Below are 27,416 nucleotides of genomic sequence, written 5' to 3'. Positions count from 1 at the left end.
CCAAATTAGGGGCTTGCTCTAGACTTGGGGCTTGCTCTAGGCTTGCTTGCTTGCTTCTTGGAGTGGGGGCATGCAGCCAGAAAGGGTTCACTTCCAAAGAATAGGTACGCACTGTGCCCATGAAGATTTTCTAACGCTCCTTACTGCATGCAGGTGCTTGGCAGTGGGCAGCTTCAATTCACAGCCTTACAGTGGGGAAGAGCTAGATTTGAGGGCAATTGTGGGCGTTGAGTTAGGATTTGCCCAGCAAAAGTGTTCGAGTGCGAGTCCAGGAGTTCTTGTCAGAGTTCCAAATCAGGGGCTTGCTCTAGGCTTTCTTCGCCATTCATGTTCATTGTGCCATAATGCTTGGAAAGATATTCAACAACAATGTATACGGTACTAAGTTTCAGCAGAGTTGCATGCAGGACAACTGCATGACGGCATTGTGTAAAACTGCATTTCTATTTTCCTGACCAACAATTATATACGGTTATAGGCCAACCCTTTAAGATATCTAAGATTACGTCATTGCCTTTAGGAGTTTACAATACATAATATAGACACATGACATTCAATAGAGAGAACTGTACTGGCACAGAAAGTCACAAATCAAGGTTGTAAATTCATAACAAATATTTTTTATTACTTGAGATATTCACAGCATTCATTACATATCAATCTAGTTCTCAAATCATCTAGACAGGTATCTAACCATGGGTAACTGAAACGCATGATCAGGTTGGCTGAATAGCCAGAACACTTATTACAAACTAGCATGATAGATAATAATAAGACTTTCATTAATATACACATGCACATGAACAGGTCAGTTTAAATTTGACAAGAACTATTAAACAAATCTCTTTTTTGTTCATTCAGCCATGGGTTTGCACATTACCTGGTTTGTATTAAAACACATCATGCCTTGTCTCGACATAAACAAATAAAAGCACTTGGCCTCAAAAGGATGACCAAACATATTAAAATGACTAGCACAGGCTGCCACAGGCAAAAATAGAGTAGGTTGCAGTATGCTTTCTTTCTTAAAGGACTGAAAGTTCTTAACTAAATGGATAAATGGGAAGGCTATTTAAGGTAAACAATATAGAATATACCTATAATTTGATACAAAACATGCCTATAATAACAACACACAATGTAACAGTACAAAATACACAAACAAGTACATCTATGAGAAAATCACTCCAAATGCATCCTTATTCTAACAAACTTGAAATGTTATATACATATACATGTATTTGTAACATAGACAGCTGTCACCCAGCATGCCACCCCCTTATGTCAACTCCTGACTTTTGACAGAGTACATGAAAATTGTACAAAATACACAAGCAAGTACATCTATGAGAAAGTCACTCCAAATGTATCCTTATTCTATTAACAAAAACTTTAAATCTTACATACATTAGTCATTATGTATTGTAACATAGACAGGCATCACCCAGCTTGCCACCCATATGTCAACTCAACATTTGACCCAGCGCATGAAAATTGAAAGACATTAAACAACTACATGTAACACACCACTAAAATGAGGTGATTGTCACTTGGGGATCCTCGTTGCTTAAAACAAGAGGCCAATGTTACGTTAGGCCGCCGACTGACTTTCGAATGTAGTCTCTTTATCTATAATGACAACTGGCCTAATTCACAATCTTTTAAAAAGAGTACTGGGAGGTTCTCTCAGATCATCATGATTGTTCCAGAGTGGAGACAATTACAGAGCTCAATATTAGTGCGGACAGTTAGTAGGTTGTTTTCTGTCTCCTGGTGCACTCAAGTCAAGAACAGCACACCATAAATGAACTCTGAAATACACTACAGTAGAACCTTCTCGGCGGACACCGCTCTATTAAGTACACCCACTCCATTAAAGACACTAGTTTTGGTCCCAAATCGGGTGTTTCTATTCAACTCCGACCTCTAATTATTAAGGACAGCACTTGTCAGTCCTGAGGGTGTCCTTAATCGAGAGGTTCTACTGTATATTGCCTGTCAACAACTCACGCTCCTTATCCTTTACTGATAAAGTCAATGTCTCTCATGTTCACACCAAACACAATTTCAAACCAGAGTTCCCAATACAATTCAAAATTCGGTTTGAGCATGTCCATTCACACCACTAGTATCTCCAAAAAGATCTGATGCAACGTGCAGTTCTCTTAGTTAGCTGGTGTAGTGCCTCTTTGTAAATTCCACACTAAACCCTGAAGTGAAGCCAAAAAGTCAAAATTGATTCCATTTAAAAAGGCCCTTCTCACATCCAGTATGCAATATTACATGTATCGAAGATCACTATACATACATAATTTCCACAACGCACAGGTCTAAAACTGCAGTAAATAATGTACATTGGTATTTTAAACAACAATCAGATCATATTAAAAGTCACACCTTTTAACCCTTTGGCTCCCGAGGCCAATGTAATGCTATGTACTGAGATTTTTTACCAGTTTTATGCAAAATAACGTAAAAATACTTTAAAATATTGTAGCTCCTTCATTATGCATCCTTGATTCATAAAACCATTCATTTTTGTAAAGCTGATTACCTTGGCTATCAATTGCCATTGTTTCTGGGCATTGAATGGGTAAGAGGTAATCAATAATCAATAATAATCAATATTTTTTGATTGATTTTGCTCTAATTGATTGATTTTTCTAATTTGAACAAGTTTATTGAACTGTAATTGATGCAGTTACAACCTGTAAATGATCAATGTAACTATATTGATAACCTTTGGCTATTGTCTATTACTGATTGATCGAATAATACAACATAATATTGATTTATATGCTAATCAGTTCGTGTACTGTGACGCTGTACAAGCGCCAATCAAACTGTAGTGCCATCTGCAAACTATGAAAGAAACTAAATATAGTCTTCTGCAGATCACCAGGGATACGAATACACTGTACAATAGTGCTGATGCATTAGTACAGGGACGATACATCGATATATGCCAGACAAAATATAGGGACGATATATCGTCCCCTCTAGGGAGGCAAGGGGTTAAACATACAATAGAACACGACAATACTGAGTGCAGAAACTTTTTAAGACACCAGGTGGAGCTAGACTCAAGGTCTACATGTACATGTTCTCTAGACAGGTTGCTGGAGAGGGGGACAGAGAGAGGAGACGGTGCCAAGTGTCACCTGCAAGGGACCTGTAGACATTTGGCCACACAACTGAAGACAGGAGCCATGACACTGAGGGGACTAGTGGTGGCGCTGATGGACTTGTTGGAGGGAGAATGGCCAGTGAGATATCCAGAGCCTCCACTATTCTGATGTCTACATAACAACAACACCAATAACAACAGGCGATGCTAAGATGATTAGCAGTTGGTCGTATTAACTAATCAGTGTGAAACTCATATTAATCACAGGTGGTATAGGTATTGGTTTACCTTTGCAACACAATAGAAACAAGGCCCTCCTATTACAATGTTGGAGGACGACAGTCGGATGAAAATAATGAGTGCGGGCCTTACGCCCCTCAAAATGAACTAATATTTTGTATGTTTCTTTTGTGTCGTCATTTCCTCTCCAGGTAAGCACATAGTTTTCTTGGGCAAACCGATACCTTTAGCCACCGTGTCAATTTGTTTGCAAACATCAGTAAGAGGTCCATTTTGTGTGGGGTTTCTGTTTGATAACAGAGTTTATTTTTGAAAAGCACCACAGTCACATCCACTTGCAAAAATGCCCTGCTGCAAATTCGTTCATACTTTGGCAAAAATTCAATGCTACCAAAATTTTCTCTTCTACAGTTAACATGCAGTATTTACAAACAAATGGAAGCAGCAAGAGTCGGTCACATGAACGTCTCTCTAGCCGAAGGTGAATCAGTGTACTCTTCATAGGTAGGCAACTGGAAGAGAATGGAACAAATGTGGTAAATGATCAGAAGTTTCACATGTGACATTGCATTGCCAAAGAAATTGTATCATTGCGAAGACATCTGACTGGGTGCCTCATCGTAAGCCTGGTGTCCTCTGTCTTTGGCCAGTGGTCAAATTTAGACTGGAACTTCGAGTAGAGCTTCCAGGGTCATCAGAACTTGCAAACCAGTGCACTGGGACAAGGTATCAGGCTAGCAGCAGCCATCATTCGAGGTAAAGATGTGCTGCGTTGCTGAGACAAATCAAATTCAGACTCGGAGTGAAGAATGATACATGTAACACAATGTCCTTGGCGTGGATGAGTGTTAACGCCAAGGCAGATGAATAACAGGTAGAAACATCGCCATTACATTGACATAAGGTCAATCAATGCCAAGTCGCATGACGTCGTCCCTTTGTTAGGACATGTGAATGTTTTGGCACAGACACAGTATGTCATCATAGCCATACATGTAGATATAGACTGCGAGAATAACATTTGCAGGATATGGGCAGATCTTCGTTGAACAACTTCAGCCAAAGAGGCACTGCAGTTGAAATTTGGTTTTTAATGGGAAGCTACCTGGCTGATGATGTTGCAAAAGGTAAGTTCGTAGGCTGCATATCTTGCTATTTTGCACCTGGCACAAGTGAAAAGTCCAGCTCTCTTGGGGTTTCTACAGAACTGTCGACTAGGGTTGCTGCCTATCAAAAAGGAATTAGCAACTGCAGTGCATGCCGATCTCTAGTCGGTGTGCATATATCCATCCTCACCGCCGATAAAACTCCCCCCTGATCGGCCTTCAGAACGGCTGTTGCTACATTACTGGATGTCTCTGTGCATTCCCTTCCTTTCCCACACTTACTCCAATTACCTTGTGCTGTGCAATTTCATTGGCCACCTGTTTATGAGTGTGCGTCTGACAGATTTCCCGCCCAATTGGGTCGGCGGTGAAAGGAGGAGACTTTAGGATTGACATTCACTGCCGACAAGTCAGCATGCTGCAGTGCCCCTGTGGCAGTGGTCCAACGGCTCAATTCATAAATTTAGGATTCATCTCTCCAAAATACAAACTTACCGCCGGATCTTTTGCTTTGTACTGATCCTCGTTTTCGATCACCTCTAAATACGAAGGTGGTGGTGCGGCTGTTGGATTCTCATTGGGCGCAGGTGCACTGGCCATCGCCGGTGAATGACTGCTTGGAGTATTATTTGTTGGCACAGCCACCATCGGCAGGAAACCAAGCTGGAGAAGAAGATACGAAGCATTGGAACTCTTGACATCACTATTCAGATGAGTAGTCCAGGTAACCTCAACCCTATCAACAGCGCAGCGGAGAGTCAAAGAGGCCTTGTTGATTTACCCGATGCGAGCCATTATTTTCAGAGCAGACAGTTGATGCACTGTCTTACCGAGCGCTTTGGTATTCCAAATTATTCACTTGGATCGAGGTTACCCATCCTACAGAAAAAACGTGACTGGACACCGGACGCTTACGCCCCCAAATTGAGTTCATGACGAGTGAATTGCCGTCAAGTACCAGTCTCTGTAATGAGTGAATGGAGGAGACTGGTGAAAGAGTCTAATAGATGAGCTCAAAACTTGATGCATGTCGTAGTAGACCCCTCAGGCATATATGGCATGCAACCATCACAATTTTTTCAACATTCTTATGTGTGTATTGCTCTGTTCACTTTTCATACACGTACTTTTGGTGGTCGACCAAAAGTGTACCCAACCGTAAGTAATTACAATCATTGTGTTATATTGGGTGGTTGCCGTGTTGTAACTGGAATACCCTGTCGTGCTGAATCCGTCTCCGAGAACGATAGTGAATGAAGTCTCAGCTGAGAAACATGATCAGATGATGAGAAACAGAGATATCTCTTTTAAATATTTATTCCTCCATCTGAATTCCGCAGAATAAAGGGTTACATGTCAGCTGACATGTAATCTGCCGTTCCATCACTTAATAACTACGTTACAACTCCATACTGAATCCTTAGAGAATCCCGACTTGGGGCCTCAGAGAGAGAGACGGGCAATAGATGTTACTGGCTTGCTTGACTTTCCCCAAGTGCAGAATCACGCTACATTTGTTGCGCATCACCACGTGACCAAGCTCATTCGTGATTGGTCACTTTGAAAAGAAAGTAGTACCTAGCCAATCACAAGACTGACTCTTAATTGATTTGATAATCTACCGAGATGGGGCTGGTGCGTTGCCATGGAAACGACCTCAATGATCTCAATGACAGAGGAGCCAGGAATAGTTTAGAATGGCGGGAAATAACCCGAGTGCAAACTGGTATCATAAAACACATTAGAGAGGTTTAGCAAATTCATAATACAACAATTGTACGACCATGAGGATACGTTTATCCTATTTACCTCCGATTGTCCTGGGGCTGGTGGGCTGTAGCTTGGGTGTGGCGTGTAGACACTGTGATAAGGGACTGATGGCGGTGTTGCAGACGCCACAGTCGTTCCAGTCAGTCGCGGTCCTGTGGAAGTGGTTGTCTGGCCTGTTTGATTGGTGGCAGAGGTTGCTTGTTCACCTGAAGATAACCCAATGAAATGACTTAAAGGTTGACCATAGGCACCACCGTTTTGCTTAGAACTTGAAATCATCAAGCAATTAGAGCTCATTCAAAAGAAACGAATGCCGATTCAAAACCTGGGAGGCTGTTCCCTGGAAAACAACATTACGTTTTTTGCCCTTGATGATTTTTCCATAAGTTCCCCCCCCCCCCCGATTTGAAGTCTTTCTAGGGGTGCTTGTTATCAAGATTGACCTGATGACCCTAGGATTAGCCGTTGAGTTTTTGTATCTCGGGAATATTTCCTAGCCACTATAGAAATAAAAGGTAAAATGATGTGGTGTGTCGCTTTTGGGAACAAGACAGTTCGCCAACAAATGTATCTCTATCACAAATAGCTCCTTTAAATTTTTCAATTGACTGAAAAATAATGATTTTAGAGCTATAATAGTAAGGCATGTTTGTTTTTTATCTCGGCTGTTTTCCTTCCTTTGATGAAAGCCACGGCAGTGCATCCCTATTGTTTGGTGTTGACGGATTAGGCTTAAGCTGGGCCTCCACTATAAAAGGAGGCCGCATATACAGCATAAAAGCAAATACAAATGTACTATTTGCGCACATCATGCACTTGTTCTCATTGGTGAGGTAGTGCATCGTGACACAATACGCAATATGCTTTATAACGAGTTGCTCAGAGAGCAGAGCTGGAGCTGCTTATAAAACTATTGAAAGTGACATGACACACCAATATCCCTCAGTTTGTTTTTTTTTGGTAAGACTCCAGACTGGTTTGTCTTGGCTCAGTGCTCATTGGTGTAACTTGTTAGTTTAAACTAACAGGTGGGGACTCAATAGGCAGCAGCCAAGTTGGCAAGATAAAGTAACACAAAGTCGCCAATAGGGGTCTCTCTCATTCTCCAATTCACGCTCATGCGAGTTATATTTAGTGCATTGAAAACTAATTTCCTGAATAAATGTCGCATTGTGCATTATAAAAACCAGCAAGATTCAGTGCCCTGTGTTTCTTAGTCACCTGAAGATGGTTGGAACTGGAATTTCAAAGTGGCAATCAAAACGAATTCTGACTGTGACTTAGAATCAAACACTCTGACCGATTCACCACAATGCACTTTTGAAAAGAGCTTCAACAATAGCCAACATCATCATAACATAACATAACATTACACAACATTATCAAAGTCAAGCGAAAACAACTCACCATCACCGTCCTTGCTTTTTCTACAACACCAGCAGCAGCAGAATAGAAGCACGACCAGAATAGCCCCAGCGATTGCCGCTATTTGCCATGCTTCTGAAAAGACAAATCAAAGGGTCATAACGCACTCCAGAAGTTTTACTGCAACCATCATGTAACATTACAATAGAAGCATATTCAACTGAGGCTTAGTGGCTGTTTATGGTAATGACATTGGCTGTCCTTGTGAGGTTTGGTAATGAATTTTGCCATCACTAACAAGAGGCCCAAGGGCCTGGCGCTCAGCTGAGTTAATATCATAAAATATCTTCCCGGTGTTTAGTTCATTATGCATGAAAATGGCATGCTCCATGGTATTTGATATCCTTTTGCGTTCACTACGGTACCAATGTTTTTGGTTGACATAATTATGCCACTGTTGGAACATTCTCATGGTTTATGGTATGCACCTGTTGATGGGCCATATGAATAATGAAATGGCCAGGGCCATTGTGCTCACCTCATGTGGAGGAAAGATGGATAAAGAGCATTGTATTGTGTCATGTAGTGTTAGGTTTGATGTAGGTCCAAGCAATTACAATTTCCCCAAAATGGCCAATTTACAGTACATTCGACCTCTGTGACCTTGCAAAGTAGGTCAAATCAAAGAAGACCCGGGTGACACATCGAATGGTTGTTAGAATTAGATGTACCTATGATATAAAATTGGTGCCAATCGGGCAAGTCATTACTAGGAATAATGGCATTTTGAAGAATTTAGGATTTGGCCCCCTCCCTGGAGGCCAAACGGCAAATCAGATCGCACCAAACTTCGATACCTGAGATCACCTGACCAAGGGGTACATGTGTACTTAATTTGTGATCAATAGTCATTGCAGTTAAGAAACGTGCCATAGTTACGGCCTGACGGCGAATTTACGCCATTTGACCTCTGTGACCTTGACAAGAAGGTCAAATTAAAAACCTGTGTGACATATACTGTATGGTGGTTAGATGTACCCATGATATCAAATTGGTGGCAATCGGGCAAGAAGTTAAGGAATAATCACATTTTTAAGGTTTTTGGATTTTGCCCCCTGGTGGTCAAGTGGTGAATCATATTGGACCAAACTTCAGTCCCTGAGATCACCTGACTAAGAGGTAAATGTGTACCAAATTTGGTATGAATAGTCATTGCAGTTTAGAAACGTGCCATCGTTACATCCTAACGGCCAATTTACACCATTTGACCTCTGTGACCTTGAAAAGGAGGTCAAATCAAAAACCCGGAGGATATATGATGCACCTTTGCTAGAAGTACCTACCATATTTTTTTCAAAATTTCCCGACTACTATTAAGGGAGATATTGCATATTTTCACTTTTAACGTTTGGCCCCCTGGTGGCCAAACCATGAAACGAATCGGACCGAAACTTGGTCTCCAAGGTGTCATTACATAAGGGTACATGTGTACCAAGTTTCAACTCAATAGCTTTAACAGTTACGAAACGTGCCCTGCTAACGGACGACGGACGACGACGGACGACGACGGACGACGACGACGACGACGACGACGACGGACGACAGACGCCACGGTATGGGATAAGCTCACCTCTGCTAAGAGGTGAGCTAAAAACTAGCATAAGCTTTTACTCCAGATTTTGAAGTATTTAGTATGCTTCAAAAATTGGAATAGTTTAGTTCTTGTGAAAGCAAAGGATTTTTAGAAATCAGTATTTGCTACCAAAACAAGTAAATGCTAGACTACATATGAACGAAAATGTAGGATGAACCTTTTACTTGGTAGTATAAATGTATTTTCTTGGAACCATGTAGCCTTTAAAAGTCGAAGTGAATGGTTGGTTGTTCCTCTTTGCCGGACTGCATTCACATTTTGTTTGGTGGACATGTTATGCAAGAATTGGTCAAACCATACATCCATTTATGGAGAATCAGAGTGCATGGATTCCGAGTCATTAAAAATGTCTAAAGAATTATTCTTGGGTCATGAAGGGAAACCTGCGTTGTTTAGTATGAAAGTGAAAAATATGACAGAGTTAAGAAAATTATGTTTTATTGAACAATAGTAAGTTTTGATTGTCTGCTTGGCCCCTTGCCAGTTAAATAACATGTGACTATACACAAAATAGAAAACTTTGGTGGAAATTGTAAATCATTTTTTTTATCTATCAGGGGAAACAAGCTGATGATGATCAAGTAAATCATTCATGAGAAATCGTTTTGTTGCTGAAGCTTGCATGACGAAGTTAATGCTAAACCTTTTCTTGTGCTCTACTGCGCCACCGTAGTTTTCTATTTAGACCAGCGATGACGTCATTTCTGGTGATTCCCTACGCTATTTGGTATTGTATACAGTATGCAATGTATTTTTTCAGCGCTGTCAGTTGCCGAAAAGAGTGCCGTAGCTCCCTCAATTTCCAATCAATTTTTATGGGAGTGACATTATTGTATTGCTTAGAATGTCTACTTTTTACTCATGAAAGAATCGTAGAACTAAAACTTAATAGGCGAACAGAATCATGCCGATTCACTGCACATACTGTGGGAATTCTCCACTTCAAAATACATCGGCGATGTCATCGCGAATAACAGAGCATGCACTTCCGATATCGTTTTCACAGAAATGTGGCCAAATTTTCAAGAACTAATTTCTGAAAGTAGTCCCTAAAGACCTTACGACTACCACTGAAACGAACTGGTGATAATATCGCCTACCAGACTACCGTAGTACTAGCCCGTAGCCAGGTAGCGGCATATGCATTCGGAGAGCGCGATCGCTACTGGGAACCTTTTGGTCGTCGTGGGACCCACTTTGATGATCGCCGCCCAGACCCTCACGTGACCCGCGTGTTAATAGATGGCGACGGTGTTGTTCCAGGCGGCGGTCGACCTGCATATTTAATGCTTTCCCTGTGTATTTGAGTATAAACTTGTACGATAAATGATAAGCGTGCGTGATCCGTGGTTGATGGATACTAATATCGTAATATGGGGGAAGGCGCCGTGGAGGTCTATAGCCAGGGTGGGGTGGGGGTTATAGTTAGGATGATGGTATCATGGCCGTTGACCGAAAAGCAGTGGGGGAGGACCAGGGAATATGGGGGCTATAGATATATTTGAGTATAGATTTATACGATAAATGATAAGCGTTTGTGATCCGTAATTGTGGATACTAATATCATATAATAAATATGTTTTTGTCCGCTCGGAACTGTTTAATCTACAGACATAGGCATCACACTGTAGGCCCTAATAAGATCAATACCCATGTCGTGATTTTACTATTTAGCAAATTTTATCCCGGCAAATTATATTTTAATGTGATTTATCCCGGCAAATTATATATTAATGTGATTTGACAGGTCATATTTAGGCCTAATACTAATAGTGATCAACCTTGTTACTATTGATTGATTATTGGCAACAATCACTGTTCATTGATAAGTTCGAGGAAAAATGTTGAGATCAACTTTGTTATCCGAAGCGTATAGGCCTAGGATTGATTGATTATGTCGTTTATCTTGTAATATTCATGTAACTATGTACACTGTATTATGATGTACTGTCTGTACTTTTGTGATAGGGGTGTCTACAAAACCAAGACCCAAGACCCAAGACCTACAAAACCAAGACCCAAGACCCAAGATGTTGATGGGTCTTGGTTTTGTAGGTCTTGGTTTTGTAGACACCCGTGTGGGTGTCTACAAGACCCAAGACCTACAAAACCAAGACCCCCACCTACAAAACCAAGACCTACAAAACCAAGACCCATCAACATCTTGGGTCTTTGGTCTTGGTTTTGTAGGTCTTGGGTCTTGGGTCTTGGTTTTGTAGACACTCTTGTGATAGCTGTGCAACTGCAAGTAAATACTTAGTTCATCACCTTTCGTACAGATGGCACTGCAGGTGAGGGGTTTGGTGTGTTTGGGAAAGGTCTCACCTTGAGCGGTTGAGGACAATGTCACAACCAGAGGATTTTTATCTATGGTATGGGTTTGCCAAGGCTTCTTTGAGGGTTTATAACGAATTATGGGCTTTTCCCCCCGCATTGATGTATCTGTAGTCGTCACAATCACAATCAACTATCATGTCGGTACTTTACGCATATTACATGTCCGTGTATGTAAAGTTTCTTGTACTGTGCTATTAATTATGTAACTTTTCTTGTACAATAAATTTTTTTCACATTTGACAGTACCTAGAGTTTTTGCTTCGTCTTTGCTGTTCGGATGACGTATTTCACTGTACCGGTAATCACTGCTATCTTAGCGGATACACGCTGAGGGTTCCAATAAGAAAACCGTACGAGTGGCAGATCTTCTACGGCTCTGAAAGCAATCACTGTTGTCCTTAAGGAGACACACTGAGGGTCCCCAGCAGCGATCAACTTGGTTATCTGGATAGTCTTGATAGATAATTGGCAGTAATCACTGTTATCCTTAAGGAGACACACCGAGGGTCCCCAGCAGCGATCAACTTGGTCATGTGAGCAGTAGTGATTTATTCATGGCAATAAAACTGTTATGAGAGAGGAGACACACTGAGGGTCCCCAGCAGCGATCAACTTGGTTATCTGGATAGTCTTGATAGATAATTGGCAGTAATCACTGCTATCCTTAAGGAGACACAATGAGGGTCCCCAGCAGCGATCAACTTGGTTATCGGAGTAGTCTTGATAGATAATTGGCAGTAATCACTGCTATCCTTAAGGAGACACACTGAGGGTCCCCAGCAGCGATCAACTTGGTTATCGGAGTAGTCTTGATAGATAATTGGCAGTAACCACTGCTATCCTTAAGGAGACACACTGAGGGTCCCCAGCAGCGATCAACTTGGTTATCGGAGTAGTCTTGATAGATAATTGGCAGTAATCACTGCTATCCTTAAGGAGACACACTGAGGGTCCCCAGCAGCGATCAACTTGGTTATCGGAGTAGTCTTGATAGATAATTGGCAGTAATCACTGTTATCCTTAAGGAGACACACTGAGGGTCCCCAGCAGCGATCAACTTGGTTATCTGGATAGTCTTGATAGATAATTGGCAGTAATCGTTGTTATCCTTAAGGAGACACACTGAGGGTCCCCAGCAGCGATCAACTTGGTTATCTGAATAGTCTTGATAGATAATTGGCAGTAATCGTTGTTATCCTTAAGGAGACACACTGAGGGTCCCCAGCAGCGATCAACTTGGTTATCTGGATAGTCTTGATAGATAATTGGCAGTAATCGTTGTTATCCTTAAGGAGACACACTGAGGGTCCCCAGCAGCGATCAACTTGGTTATCTGGATAGTCTTGATAGATAATTGGCAGTAATCACTGCTATCCTTAAGGAGACACAATGAGGGTCCCCTGCAGCGATCAACTTGGTTATCGGAGTAGTCTTGATAGATAATTGGCAGTAATCACTGCTATCCTTAAGGAGACACACTGAGGGTCCCCAGCAGCGATCAACTTGGTTATCGGAGTAGTCTTGATAGATAATTGGCAGTAATCACTGCTATCCTTAAGGAGACACACTGAGGGTCCCCAGCAGCGATCAACTTGGTTATCGGAGTAGTCTTGATAGATAATTGGCAGTAATCACTGTTATCCTTAAGGAGACACACTGAGGGTCCCCAGCAGCGATCAACTTGGTTATCTGGATAGTCTTGATAGATAATTGGCAGTAATCGTTGTTATCCTTAAGGAGACACACTGAGGGTCCCCAGCAGCGATCAACTTGGTTATCTGGATAGTCTTGATAGATAATTGGCAGTAATCACTGCTATCCTTAAGGAGACACAATGAGGGTCCCCTGCAGCGATCAACTTGGTTATCGGAGTAGTCTTGATAGATAATTGGCAGTAATCACTGCTATCCTTAAGGAGACACACTGAGGGTCCCCAGCAGCGATCAACTTGGTTATCGGAGTAGTCTTGATAGATAATTGGCAGTAATCACTGCTATCCTTAAGGAGACACACTGAGGGTCCCCAGCAGCGATCAACTTGGTTATCGGAGTAGTCTTGATAGATAATTGGCAGTAATCACTGTTATCCTTAAGGAGACACACTGAGGGTCCCCAGCAGCGATCAACTTGGTTATCTGAATAGTCTTGATAGATAATTGGCAGTAATCGTTGTTATCCTTAAGGAGACACACTGAGGGTCCCCAGCAGCGATCAACTTGGTTATCTGAATAGTCTTGATAGATAATTGGCAGTAATCGTTGTTATCCTTAAGGAGACACACTGAGGGTCCCCAGCAGCGATCAACTTGGTTATCTGGATAGTCTTGATAGATAATTGGCAGTAATCACTGTTATCCTTAAGGAGACACACTGAGGGTCCCCAGCAGCGATCAACTTGGTTATCTGGATAGTCTTGATAGATAATTGGCAGTAATCACTGTTATCCTTAAGAAGACACACTGGCTGTGACTGTATCATCTCTCTCACCATGTAGACAACTTGGCAGAGCAGCCAAGACTGATTTGGCCTGGCTGTGACTGTCTCATCTCTCTCACCATGTAGACAACTTGGCAGAGCAGCCAGGACTGATTTGGCCTGGCTGTGACTTCCTCATCTCTCTCACCATTTGACAACTTAATAATAATATTGCCCTACTGCCTTTTTCATGAATTAATTTTGAGCATTATGTTTACAACGTAGTTGACAATAATTATAGTGAGAGAGATGAGACAGTCACAGCCAGGCCAAATCAGTCTTGGCTGCTCTGCCAAGTTGTCAACATGGTGGGAGAGATGAGGAAGTCACAGCCAGGCCGAATCAGTCCTGGCTGCTCCACCGTGTTGACAACATGATGAGAGAGATTAGGAAGTCACAGCTAGGCCGAATCAGTCCTGGCTGCTCCACCGTGTTGACAACATGATGAGAGAGATTAGGAAGTCACAGCTAGGCCGAATCAGTCCTGGCTGCTCCACCGTGTTGACAACATGATGAGAGTGATGAGACAGTCACAGCTAGGCCGCATCAGTCTTCGCCGCACTGCCTAGTTATTGATATGGCGAGAGAGATGAGACAGTCACAGCCAGGCATCGCCCTCGCTGTCATAATTCGTCGTCCCCCCCGACTTAATAAGTCGTCCCCCCCCCCCGACTTAATAAGTCGTCCCCCCCCCCCGAGATAATAAGTCGTCCCCCCGACTTACTAAGTCGTCCCCCCCGAGATAATAAGTCGTCCCCCCCGACATAATAAGTCGTCCCCCCCGACTTAATAAGTCGTCCCCCCCGACTTAATAAGTCGTCCCCCCCGACTTACTAAGTCGTCCTCCCGACTTACTAAGTCGTCCCCCCGACTTACTAAGTCGTCCCCCGAGATAATAAGTCGTCCCCCCCGACTTAATAAGTCGTCCCGCCGAGAATTTTTTTTTTTCGATGTCCTTTCCCAGCCAACGTAGATTTCAGAGAAAAATTCAATAATTTTAGTGCTTAAATGAAAAGTCCTTAGGCCTACTACAAGAGGGCAAGCACGATAATACTAGTAACCTGGTGTCAGCAGTACAGTGAAGATAGTAGTCTACATGTTAGTTCATAATAATAACAGCTCAAGATCACAAGAAACCACAGATCCCGGCGCCCCCCGCCCACTGACGAAGACCCAGTCGCGCAACTCGATCCATCTCACCCGATCTCACCCTGGCCATGTTGAGCGCGTAAATACCACGAAAGGGTTAAATTTATCTATTAATAGAATATTCAAATAAGATTGCCGTCATGTTGATGCACCGCCTGACCATGCTCCACACATAGATAACGCATGCGCAGTAGCAGCATCTTAAATGGAGAATTGGTCACGTGAGGGTCTGGGCGGCGATCATCAAAGCGGGTCCCACGAGCGACCAAAAGGTTCCCAGCAGCGATCGCGCTCTCCGAACCCTGATCGGTAGCGGGCCATCGTCATCGAGCTGAGTGTCATTGAGCTCCAAGATTATTGCACATGGATCGAGTAAACAACATGCCGCCATTTTGTCTCCGCTTCGGTATTTCGTAGGCCGCTAAAATGCACCTTCTCAATTAAAACCAACATAATAAGGCCTCACATCGTTGATTGAATAGGAACACCACACAAAACACAATAAAGTGGGGGTACAATCGATTACGAAGCTGAAGTGAACAGTGATTTATTCCTGGAGCTACTGCTGCTTTTTTGTGTAGCTGCCATGTTTTGAGAACTGGCAAATAGGAGACTTCATTGATGGCTGACGTCATCGGGCGGGAATTTGAATCAGCAGAAATAATTAAAAGGCAGGTAGCGCCCTCTCCTGTTAAAATTTTGAACTTTTTCTCAATAAAATAGTTTTTCAAGAATTTTATCTTAATATTAAAGCATATTTCGACTAATTCTGCTGCTCCTAGGCCGATATAGGCCAGTTTCCTTCATGCGCTCTCGCTCGCAGGAAGTAGGTCGAATGGCGACAAATTTTGTTTTGAAAGTAGAGTTTGACCAGAAGTACCCAGAAATGCAAAATTGAAGTCTCTAGGTCTTACGGTTACAAAATGTGCACCATGGGTTTAACGGACGGACGGACGGACGGACGGACGGACGGACTGACAGACGGACGCCACTGAGCAGCTTGTTTGACAAGCTCAGCTGACTTTGTCAGCTGAGCTAAAAATACTGCCGTAGATGTAGTCCCAGAGTGTTTTGGCCACAGTGGTGGGCTTAGCCCAGTATTCCTCCCCTGTTCTTCATATCAACTGAAGAACAAGTCTAAAACACATGAGCTCGAGTTTAATAGATCTTCCATGAGACCAAATTTATGCAGGTTTTCTGTTTCACAACATTTCAGTTTATGACACGAACACCTCATTAAGTACCAATTTTTATCACAACTATGGAAAATATCAGAAATCATTATGATTTACATTCAACTCTGAGGCCAAATATTCGACAATTTTAACCAAAATTTCGATTTGTGACATTTTATGTGGAGTTTTGTTCGGATGATTTACTATGGACATTTTTTGAGAGGAAATAGTGACAGAAATGGAACGTATTGTGATCAGAAATAACCTTTTTCAGGTATTTCTGGAGTTACAATGCATAAGGGAATGGGATGGGCTCAAACTACAACACTGATTCATTGCGTCAAAGTGTTACAACGGGTATGCTCGACATTGTATGCAGCCTTCAATATAAGAGTGCTAAAGCTCACTGATAAAGAATAACGTAACTGACACCTGTATGCAAAACCTCACCATGAACTTACCCATTCCACTTTCATTACCATTTACTTCTGGGCCAGGTGCCGTGTAACAAGAAAGCTCATCTGAGCCATCACTGCAGTCTGCATTCCCATCACATTTCTTATAAGAACGGATACATTTTCCATCTGACCTGCATCGATGTCCACTGCAATAAACTGAAAGAAAAGTGACCAAAAATATAGCTACACCATACTTGAGAATTGAGCGTAGCTGTGTGCTATGTTCCCTATATACCGTTATAAAGAGGTGCCTACAATTCCTGAGTTCGATGCACCAGGGTTCTGTCTCCTTGGTCCAATCTGCAAGGTGTCTGCAAAACCTTTTTCAACCAACATTACATGCACTGACTGTTCAGGAGCAAAAACATTGTGGGAAAAATCCCAACCCCGACAGTCGCCCTTCCACTTACCCGAACCAACTGTTTCATTTTTGCTACTAACCCTGACCAGCCTTAAAAATGTAACCTTTACCCTTACTTAGCAATCCAAATTTGATATAGGCTATGCCTGAAACTAAGGCTCAACCTCATTCCTGTCATTTTCCATAGCAAGTATCTCCCTAAAAAAGCATCAGTTTGGTGTGTTGTAATAAAGAAGGAGCAAAGACCCTAAGGCTCCAACATCATTCCTTTCATTTTCGGTTAGGCGGGAGGCCATTGCCCCAAAAGGGCCACTGAAAAAATATATGTCATTAGAATTAGATAAATGTACTTGTTTTGCCAAGGGAGGTCTTTGCCCCCGCCGCCCCCAGAACATAGTTTCATTGAACATTGGTTGTACATACTCACCACACCAATTTGGTCCTTTTGCGCATTTCCTCTCCTTCAGGCATTTGTATGGCTGAGTAAATGAACACACAGGTGCTGGAATGACAAGGAAATAAAACACTGAAGTGAAATTTGGATGGTGTGATCAATCAATATTATAGCCATTTCACTTCACAATTCAAGTCAGGAAGAAAAAAGATATGTCGCATTTTCCTTTGCCTAACAATGATGCAAACGTTTTAGATCATGTTGAAGATACGCTACTGGAAACTGGCACAGCCTACACCTACACAACAAGAGACCTCCGACTCCGAAAAGAGTCAAACTGGATCCATAGATTGCGCACCACAGCTCCTCTTGGTCTTAACATCATGGACAACACGTCCTGGTAGATGGTACCTTACTTGTTGTGTCTCAAATACGTTTCAGATCATATTCATCACCAATCAAATTATTAGAAAATGGGTATCAAGTTGCACTTTCTGTCACACAGAGACACACATATTCGATATAGCTGACATGGCTGAAGGTGTAAGCTTCTGAACAGTACGGTGCTGGAGACATTCATGATAAAGGTGCTCTGGGAATATAACATCAAGCTTTCAAGATAATGTACATATCTACTGAGAAAATCGAATTCGGAAAAGTTACCCGGTACTTAGATATGTCTTTTTGAATAAATCTTTGCCAAATTGACAGATTGAGCAAATAATATGTTTTAGGATCAAATTTAAATCATTAAGTTATCAGAAAGTGGACCAATATTCACATAATTTCGTACAATACATGGCTGGATGAACATGGCTGAGTTTAGAAGGTGCCAGTGCGACATATCTGATCAGACACCAGCGCATGTACTCCAGAACTGCCCACTCTTGGAAACCGAGAGACTAGCCACTTGGCCATACGGTGCATCATTGGAGACTAAGCTCTGGGGATCAAGGGAGGATAAGACAGCTAGGTTTATAAGAGACACAGGCCTGGTTGTATCCATAAATAGTAAATCGAATGCTAAGAAGAAGATACAATACAATTGTCAGCGATTACTCAATACTTGGCCTGGTGACTATACCCGATTAAATGTTTTGTGATGGTCACATTTGTCAACTCAGTTGTTTTTTTTTATCAGACAAGGCCAAATTGCAGAGAAGAATGATAAAGATATCTGTACGAAGCTGGGAAAGTTGGTAGAGGGAAAATTGTACTCACGGCAACTGTACGAAGTTTTTGCACACAATCCTGGATAACCAGTGCACTGGCTGTTGTATTTGTGATAGCTATTTTTGAACCCACAAGGCCGAACTGCAAAGAAGAGTAACTTGCAAAAATGTGACAAGAGTGAAACAAGTGGTCTGAACACCACATGACTATTTCTTACTGATTACTGAAGTTCATAAAACAAACACTGCTATTAACTTAACCTCTTGAATCCCGGTGACCGACCAGTCGGTCATTTTGAAATAACGCTTTTTCCCCAACGACCGACAGGTCGGTCTCAGTGATATTTTTATTCCCTTGAGCTGGGACGCTAGTTTATTGCTTGTTTTAGCGTGTTTGATGTACAGTAGGGTCAGTTAGAGCATGCCTAGGTAGATGGCGCCTCGGTACCGGACTTTGGCGGTTGTAAGCGGGCGCTATAGATCGTGAAAACAGACCCAATTTCGCAACCACGTGACCAGGTTAAGCCCAACACAGGAAAATATCATTCAAGTAAAGTACGTTTTTTTTATCATTATGACTAAAGACCTTAAATAGCAGTGTGCCTCCATTCCCCCACTTCTTGTACAGACTGTAGGTGTAGTACCCTTGCCCTTGGTATGCCCAATCACCAAAGCCGCCTCTGTCACAAAGCTGCATGCGGCCAAGTGTGGGCAAACAGCAGTTACTGGGTGTCTAAGTAATGACGTCAAGACAATGATGTTGGGGACACTGGGAAGTCAATCCCAATACAGTGGAACCTCCCTTAGCGGACACCTCTCTATTAAGGACAACCTCTCAATTAAGGACACTAGGTTTGGTCCCAAATTGGCTGTATCCATTCAATTTGACCACTCTAATCAGGACACCTCTCTATTAAGGACAACCCTTGTCAGTCCCGAGGGTGTCCTTGATAGAGAGGTTCTACTGTAATGTGGTTACATGGTGTGTTTACTTACTACAACTAGCATCTCTCATTTCACACCATCCACTACTAGGACAGTAGTGTCTTCTATATGAACTTTTCATGGTACAGTTACTTGAGGCTGAAAGAGAGAACACAATATCATTGTGGGTGCATGCACTGTAGTGATGTAGTCAGACAATATTTCATAAAATCTCCCCAAGTCAAGAGATATTTTTGGAAAGAGATTATTGCACTGGCAGTCTGATTGATGATATCAGTAATTATTACTGATGTTGTGTCAGATCCAAAGAAGCACCATTGGTTGGAGTGCCCCTCGCATCCCGACATCCCACCCTTGTTGAGAGATGTTTGTTGTCCCTTGCAATGTGGCACGTGCTGATTGTGATGCCCAGACTTGACTTGACTTGGTGGTCAACGAGGATATGGGGAGTATGGCATGCCCAAGCAGAATTTATTTAGGAAATTAGTTTTCAAATCAATGCAGGAAGCCGTTTTCTTGTAGAAATTCAAAAAACATTGTTCAGGACCCTTTTCACAGCAGAATGAATTGGAAATTTACTCCACAGATTAAAATGAAATGGTCCATGTGCTCACCTCGGGTAATGTAATGCATGTCATTTGTAGTGAATATGGGGAGAACCGTTTCAGGCTAGTTTCACCAGTTTTGATTCCATTGAATAATATTCTTCTTCTTGGCTCAATGGCACAAAAGAAAATTACCGGTACCATCTAAGTTTAGCATTTTGGTTATAAAGTTGACTGAATTTCAGGGTTATTGAAGAGTGTACATGTCACATGGAAATTCGTTGACCTCTGTTCAACAGTTTAGGAGTAATAGCACTTCGTTGAATTTTCAAGATGGCGGCCTGGCGGCCATAATTGTCATGGAGTTTGACTGAAAATTACATACATAATCACATGCAGTTTGGTTGCAATCCGATCATTAGTTTCGGAGTAAAAGGACTTTGATTATATTTCAAGATGGCCATATATTGGTCAATGGATTTGACTGAAAATCAGGGACGTTGTAGAGAGTATACACAATCACATGAAATTTGGTTGCAATCCGACTTTGTTTAATTTTCAAGATGGTTGCCTGGCGACCAAATTTGAAGTCCGAGCAGGACAAATTTTTGGGGTAGAATAGAGGGTCCCTAGATATATGTCCTCACAAGTTTAGAACCTTCTAGCTCAAATAGAAAGGAAACGTGCCACCAATCGGTGATTTAGTGAACTTTGACCTCTGTGACCTTGAAAAGTAGGTCAAATCAAAAACCCGGGTAATATGTCATTTAACCTTATATTAGATACACCAACTATAAAAATTTTGTCACTCTACCAGTCTACATACAATCATTAGCTTCAAAAAGGAAGAAAACCAATTTCCAAGATGGCCGCCTGGAGGCCAGAAAGTACGTCATATCGCGAAAAAGAAAAACGAGCCTGGGGATATTGCCCAAAGTTACCATCACACCAAGTTTTAGCCATCTAGCCCTAGCGGTGGCGAAACGTGCTCCGCTAACGGACGACGAACGCCACAATATTGTATAAGCTCCCCAGAGGTGAGCTAAAAATTAAACGGTTAGGAATCAGTTATGGTAAAAATTTTGTCCCGAGATAAATTTTTGTACAGTTTCGCAATTCGTAGCGTGATTTTGGCATAAGATTCAGTCCAGATGTAAAAATTTTGTCCTGAATAAATTCCACTTTGGCATGCCATAGGGGAACGGCGGGTTTAAGGAATTGATACCCAACTGGAGGTAAGTTGGGTTTCCACCAGGATTTTTTTCATGGGGAGACAAATGTTTAATTCTTTTTCCCGAAAAAGGACCCCTCCTATTAAAGCTTTTTGCACCTGAATATGCTTAATGCTAATCTGCTTCTTAGTATCTGAAAATGCCACTAGACTTTAGACTTCTCCCCTCTGTATATGACACACTGAGACGGTAGGTACTTACTAGTACAGCTTGCAGACGAAAACACACATTGTCCAGATGCACATTTGTAACTCTTATATTTAAATGCGCCATCATTGTTTGAAGCACAATCATTTTTTGCCGACATCATTTTGATTGAAATCTGAAAGATTACAAGAAATGATATAAAAACCATTATCAGGTCAGAAGGGACAGTGGCAGTGCATTTGCAGTAAGCAGGAAGTACCTTGACGTACTGCATATATCAGGAACAAGCATGCTCAGTTGGTACCGACATACTGTGTTTTTACAGTAGTAAATGTTTGGTAAAACCGTTCAGCCGATTTGCATGTTTGGTTTAACTACTTTTTTGCATAGAAGACTATGTCATTGACCTTTCCACTGTTGAATATTTATTTTCACCGTGGAATTTTCTTTAAATGGCCTTAGAAAACTGGCCCAAATATCGCATTTTCCTCCGAATTTGATCTTTTTCAAAACATACTAATGTATAATATTGCTTTTACCAATAAAACTGTGACACACAAGATAAGGTATGTCAGTTTCTATATGTGGAATTATGCTTTTACCGGTATTAGGGGATATATTAGATCTTGGTAACTTTTTCGACAGTCTTCTATTTTTTCCCGGGATTTCTGTAATGCCTACTGCTCATGTGCAGTAGGTGCATTGTGGGATGTCTTACTGCGTACACACAGTATACCTCGAATTCACTGTCCCCTTGTGACCTGATTATCAGTTATAAATTTTTGATACAATACAATAAACATTCTTCTCCTGCACACAAATCCTTCAATAACAGGGGTGTTCAATACGCCCTGCCACACGACATTTCCAACCTCTTGTGAAAAGGACAACCTTCAGACACATTGCACTTGCAGCAATCAGGATTGAACAGCCTTAGAACATTGCCAGCATCCAATTCTAGGAATCTCATCAACGTTTCGGCAACGACATCACGATTTTTCGCTGTTGCTGTTGTTGTGAATTAAGATGGTTATTGGCGAGATCGGTATGATAAAGCCTGCTGAAAATTTTATGGAGTGAAGAATTTTTTCAGCTCTACCAATCTCAATGACCAAGATAGTGTGAAAGTTTATGCCTTATCCCCTGGGCCTGGTGAGAAGAATTTATTAAGTCGATTGTTGGGCTGGCTCTGGCGCCCACAGACTGGACATACAAGTTTACAAGTTTACAAGATTACAAGTTTCAAGTTTACAAGTTTAAGTTCGATGAGGAACCGAACCCGCCAAACCGGGACCCTGGTACTGGTTAATGGCTTACCAGTCAGAACGGCCCCTGGTCAAAACGGCCCCCGCTTTAATAGAGTCAAAACGGCCCCGAGTCAAAACGGCCCCGGGTCGAAACGGCCCTGGGTCAAATGGGCACCTATAGCGGCGGAGTGTAGGGTATCGTGTGAAGTGGGCGGGTATAGTTGAGTGTATAGTTGAGGCGGTTTAGGGATAAGTATTTTTAGGGGTGGGAACTTCGATCCTGTGATCTAGACCTCAAGAATTTGTAGTCTTTATTCATTCTTAGTACTGTTTGCATGCTTGGCAATGTTTATTCAGAAGTACTTAGTAGATCGAGGGGCTTTTAATTTGTCTGGGCCACAGTCATGCATGCCGATCAACCGTCGTATATCCATACTTCTAAATGAGAAAGAAATGAGAAGACTTTAGGATCTATATGAACCGCCGGTTAGTCGGCATGCAGTCATGAATTGCATCATCATTCATAGTCAAATTGAAGACAAATCAATACGGAATACCTGTTTCGTTTTAACTCATACTTAGTAGTTTATTATCAATTATACCGGTAATGATAACATTTACATTCAGTCGTCACTGTTACAGTTCATCAAATCAAATCAAAACATATAAAATACAGCCAGAGAATAAAACCATATCACACTTGTTCATATGCACTTGTTATCTTAAAACAATATGTTTTTATTACCAAAATGTAACCATCATTCCATGACTTAGACGACAGAGTCTAGAGCAAGCGCATGAAAAAGTTCAAAGCACATTCCATTTGACCGTTTTACGTACTTGGGGCAACGAGATGTGAACACGTACGGAGCAGTTGTCGGGCGTTCTTCTTTCCTTTAATGTAATCCTCCCAAACTGCGAAGAGTTTTCCCTCGATTTGGCGGTATTGGGCTCGTTGCCTACGTTTCAGTTTGGCGGCACGCACAAGACGGACTTGGATCCCGACGAGACTTGCTTGTTCGTGGAGAAGCTTAACCAAAACGTAGAACGTGATATTTCCCCGACGTGCGTGTCGATTCAGGGCACCGTGCCAACCCTCGCAGTCGTTGTTAGTGCGAACGGGTTGGTTGAAGACACTCCACGTTTTAGGGGTCCATTGTGTCGTCTCAATCCAGTTTCTACGAATGTAGTCCACGAGCGTCGCCAGGGTTTCTGTTGTTGCACGTTTTGCCAGCTTTTCAAAGAGTGGGCGAATGTGTTCGTGGGGGAGGTAAGGCAAAGCGAGTAGTTCTTTGCAGAGTTGGTGCGTGACGTCATCGTGGAGGTATGCGGGTGCCAGACCGATCTCTTGAATCTTGCGCCAGATGCATTGGGCCCAGTGGAACGAACAACCTCGTATCTTGACCTCGGGTAGCACTGTTGGTATGGCTCTCCACATCGCGCTCTCGAAGTCAATGACGATTTTCTTGAGGGAATGATCTGGTGTCAGGCGCTTGATTGACTTCAACACTTTTCGGTAGTCCTTCTTTCGTTTTCCTGACATCAAGACGAACATAAGCGGGACTTGTTTCATGTCGTCACCTTGTCGAACGAAAGCATGGACGCTGAGCAGTTGAGTGAAGGGCTCCTTGACGACCTTGAATGTACCATCAATGTACCAAGTTTTCGACTCCGTCAGCAACTGGATCATCTGCGTTGTTGCGAAAATGATGTGCCGCTTTCCGTCTACTCGAATGTCTTTACGCAAAAAGTCTTCGGGAATGTGCGTTTCGTCAAGATCGAATTCGAGGTCTTTCGGTTCAGCTGGGCGCATTTTCTGCCGGAAACGATTCGCCGCTCTTGCCAAGTTGACGGGGTTTTGAAGCGCTTCCAATGGCGCTGTTCTCGTCTGTATGTCTTTGTTCAGGAACACCTGGTTTACAATTTCTGCAGCAGGCGTGAAGATCTCTTTGGCTGCTGACTTCTTGATCTCTATTGCCACATTCGTTGCAATGGCAGCCCCTAGCTTGCCGGGATGGACGTGGGGTAGACTGCCTCGTATAAAGTTGGAACCTTTCTGGAGCACCGTGGCCTTGCACCAGACATTCTTGTTACGCACGCTACATCTCCAGGTCCGGTTCCCGTTCTGTCTCTTCGTGGCCTTCACTGTGTATAGGTAACCATGACTGTCGGCAAGCTTTTCTTTTCCTTTCTGTGAGCCATTGTAGATTATTTCGTACAGTGCAGGTGCTGCAGCTCTGTCGTACGGCAATGGGTCTGGTTCTCGCATTGAAGACTCTTGAAGGACGGATGGGATATCAAATTCGCCGAGGGTGGGGTCACTGCTGGTGCTCTGTTCTTCCTGGTGCTGCTCGGCAATATACTCGTCGACCACCATCTGCAGCTCTGCTTCACTTGGCATGCCGTGGTCTACGTCTACGTCTGGTGGTGGCTCGTCGTCTTCCAGTACTTCTTGATGATCTTCAGCCCATTCGTTCATGATGACCCGTAACGTGGAAGTGTTTTGCAGTGACAATCGTGTGCTCTCGCCCTGGGGCTCCCCAACACTAAGGCGGCTGTAACTTCTTGCCTGACACCGTTGGCACCTCCAGCTGATCGCATTCCCCAGCTTGACAGCGGCACGGTACTCTTTCTGGCTGATACCCGTGTTGCAGATTCGGTGTTGCCACTGGTCACATCCTTCGCACTGGAGGCCATGTTGTCGTCTCTTCACTTGCTTGCGGCAGGAGATGCAGGGATCCTCTTCTGTCATAGTAAGGTGTTGATGAAAGTAGCGTCGAGTTGTAGCAGCAATGAAGTCTTGGAATAAACTGATGAAGATCTTGAGAATTCTGGGGGTTTATATAGTCATCGTGACGAGATGATAAAATGAACAGTACTCATTCTTGAATTAGGTTCCGTCTGTAATTAGTAATCGTTCCTTTATTGTTAATCGAAATATCAAAGAGACAGTGAATTCGCATCACCTTTGGCATGTGATTAGTGTTCGCAATCAGCTCTAATTAGCCGCAAGATCAAAGAGACAGTGAATTCGCATCACCTTTGGCATGTGATTAGTGTTCGCAATTAGCTCTAATTAGCCGCAATATCAAAGAGACAGTGAATTCGCATCACCTTTGGCATGTGATCACTGTTCACAATGAGCTCAGTCACAAGATTAAAGAGACAGTGCGACCCCTCTCCACTCTATATGTATTTGGTCAGATGTAAAATTATTGAACAAAATAGATGTCTAGAAGTTAAAGGTAAAAGGAACCTCAGCAAATATCACGAAAAGTAGCCTTGATTAATTCCCCTTGCTTAATTAATGATCTTATATTTTTCTGTGTGATCACGGACCTGAATAAAGTTCGATGGTGTAGACCTACATTAGCCCTACATATAGAGAATAATGTAGAGAAGATTAATAATAATAACAATAATATGGGCGAACAGGCCAAAAACCAGATAACGCAACTTCTAAGTTTTAAAAGTGCATAACATCTTCTTTCTTATCTCGTTACCACTGGTTACACGCACGCAGTAAAAAGTTATCTAGTTCAGATAGGTTACTACCACTAAACTACCAAGGGCCGTTTTGACCCAGGGCCGTTTTGACCCAGGGCCGTTTTGACTCGGGGCCGTTTTGACTCTATTTAAAGCGGGGCCGTTTTGACCAGGGGCCGTTCTGACTGGATACCGGTTAATGCTTTAGCCCAAACCAGTACAATATAAAGATGTAGATGTAGATGACTGGTGTAATTAATTTTGACTATGCTATATGTGTAAGCCACGGTGACCCTTCTAGAATGCACGACTGATCAGCGCCCCAACAAACTTCTTCGAACTTCACCTTCAAAATCAAGCAATGTATTTTTTTGGCGACACCCCGTCACCTGCGAATATGCAGCAGAGTTGCACTTACCCTACAATCACTGTATACGGCTACGTCTTTTCAATCTATTCTATTCAGATTGGTTACATTAGATCGGAAGCAACAGTGTTATGTTTCTAGCTAATGATTACTGACATAGCAAATTTCTGAACACGTTAAGAGCGATATTTAGATGCGAAATGTGCGGAAATTATCTCACACCCTTTTCTTCATTTTCGATACAACTTGTACGGACTAATTCCCCATCAGCCGTGGCTGTGCCCTCCGATGCCCGAGGAAGTCTCAGTGAAGACCAGCGGCTGTCTTTCTGGACGGTCTTCGGAATGCCAAGGTGGGTAAACCCTCCCCGCACCTAAATCTGAGAGGCTCCTCTCCCTATCACCTCCCCCTCCCAGTCGATCATCCTCCTCAATAAAAACTTGACATTGGCCCCGCTTGGGAGAAATCGTCTTGGGCTTTTGGGCGAACCGATATGTGGTGTTGAGACAACAGTACCACTGAAAAGATTCTCTCGGAGAAGGCAATCCCCTGTTGTTATATGTAAAGTTCAAGCAGGAACAATCAGGATCCTTTCATCCTTGAATACCAGGGGGCAGTTGATGCTACCTCCTCTTGCACACATAAGCTTGGAAAGTGCCAAATATA

The 27,416-nt window shown here is 42.6% G+C and overlaps 1 protein-coding gene across 2 annotated transcripts; it reads right to left on the bottom strand.

The window, feature by feature from the left end:
• Positions 1–597: 597 nt before the first annotated feature.
• Positions 598–27,005, bottom strand: LOC135495738 (vitellogenin receptor Yl-like). Of its 2 annotated transcripts, none has more exons than XM_064784618.1 (10): positions 26,802–27,005; positions 21,705–21,825; positions 19,778–19,864; positions 18,831–18,923; positions 17,643–17,717; positions 16,858–17,010; positions 7,651–7,743; positions 6,283–6,449; positions 4,969–5,136; positions 598–3,879 (listed from the first exon to the last, which is right to left on the bottom strand). In XM_064784618.1, the coding sequence occupies exons 2-10, from the start codon at positions 21,811–21,813 to the stop codon at positions 3,823–3,825; spliced, it is 1,002 nt and encodes a 333-aa protein (XP_064640688.1). In that variant the 5' UTR covers positions 21,814–21,825; positions 26,802–27,005; the 3' UTR covers positions 598–3,822. The 2 variants fall into 2 exon arrangements, with proteins under 2 accessions (XP_064640688.1, XP_064640689.1); XM_064784619.1 differs by having other exon boundaries at positions 26,907–26,979.
• Positions 27,006–27,416: the final 411 nt, after the last annotated feature.

The sequence above is a fragment of the Lineus longissimus genome, chromosome 11 (assembly GCF_910592395.1).
Source record: "Lineus longissimus chromosome 11, tnLinLong1.2, whole genome shotgun sequence".
Lineage (NCBI taxonomy): Eukaryota > Metazoa > Nemertea > Pilidiophora > Heteronemertea > Lineidae > Lineus > Lineus longissimus.
Note: the sequence above shows the minus strand (reverse complement) of the source record. Positions and strands in the feature narration are given on the sequence as shown.

Bases quoted from the DNA above. Each gene is read 5' to 3' on its own strand.
- LOC135495738 (XM_064784618.1), bottom strand. From the start codon at position 21,813: ATGATGTCGGCAAAAAATGATTGTGCTTCAAACAATGATGGCGCATTT. The intron at 19,865-21,704 runs GTAAGTACCTAC...TCTCTCTTTCAG, and splicing joins TTCGTCTGCAAGCTGTACTA to CCTCAAGTAACTGTACCATG. The intron at 17,718-18,830 runs GTGAGTACAATT...TTGTCATTCCAG, and splicing joins AAAAACTTCGTACAGTTGCC to CACCTGTGTGTTCATTTACT.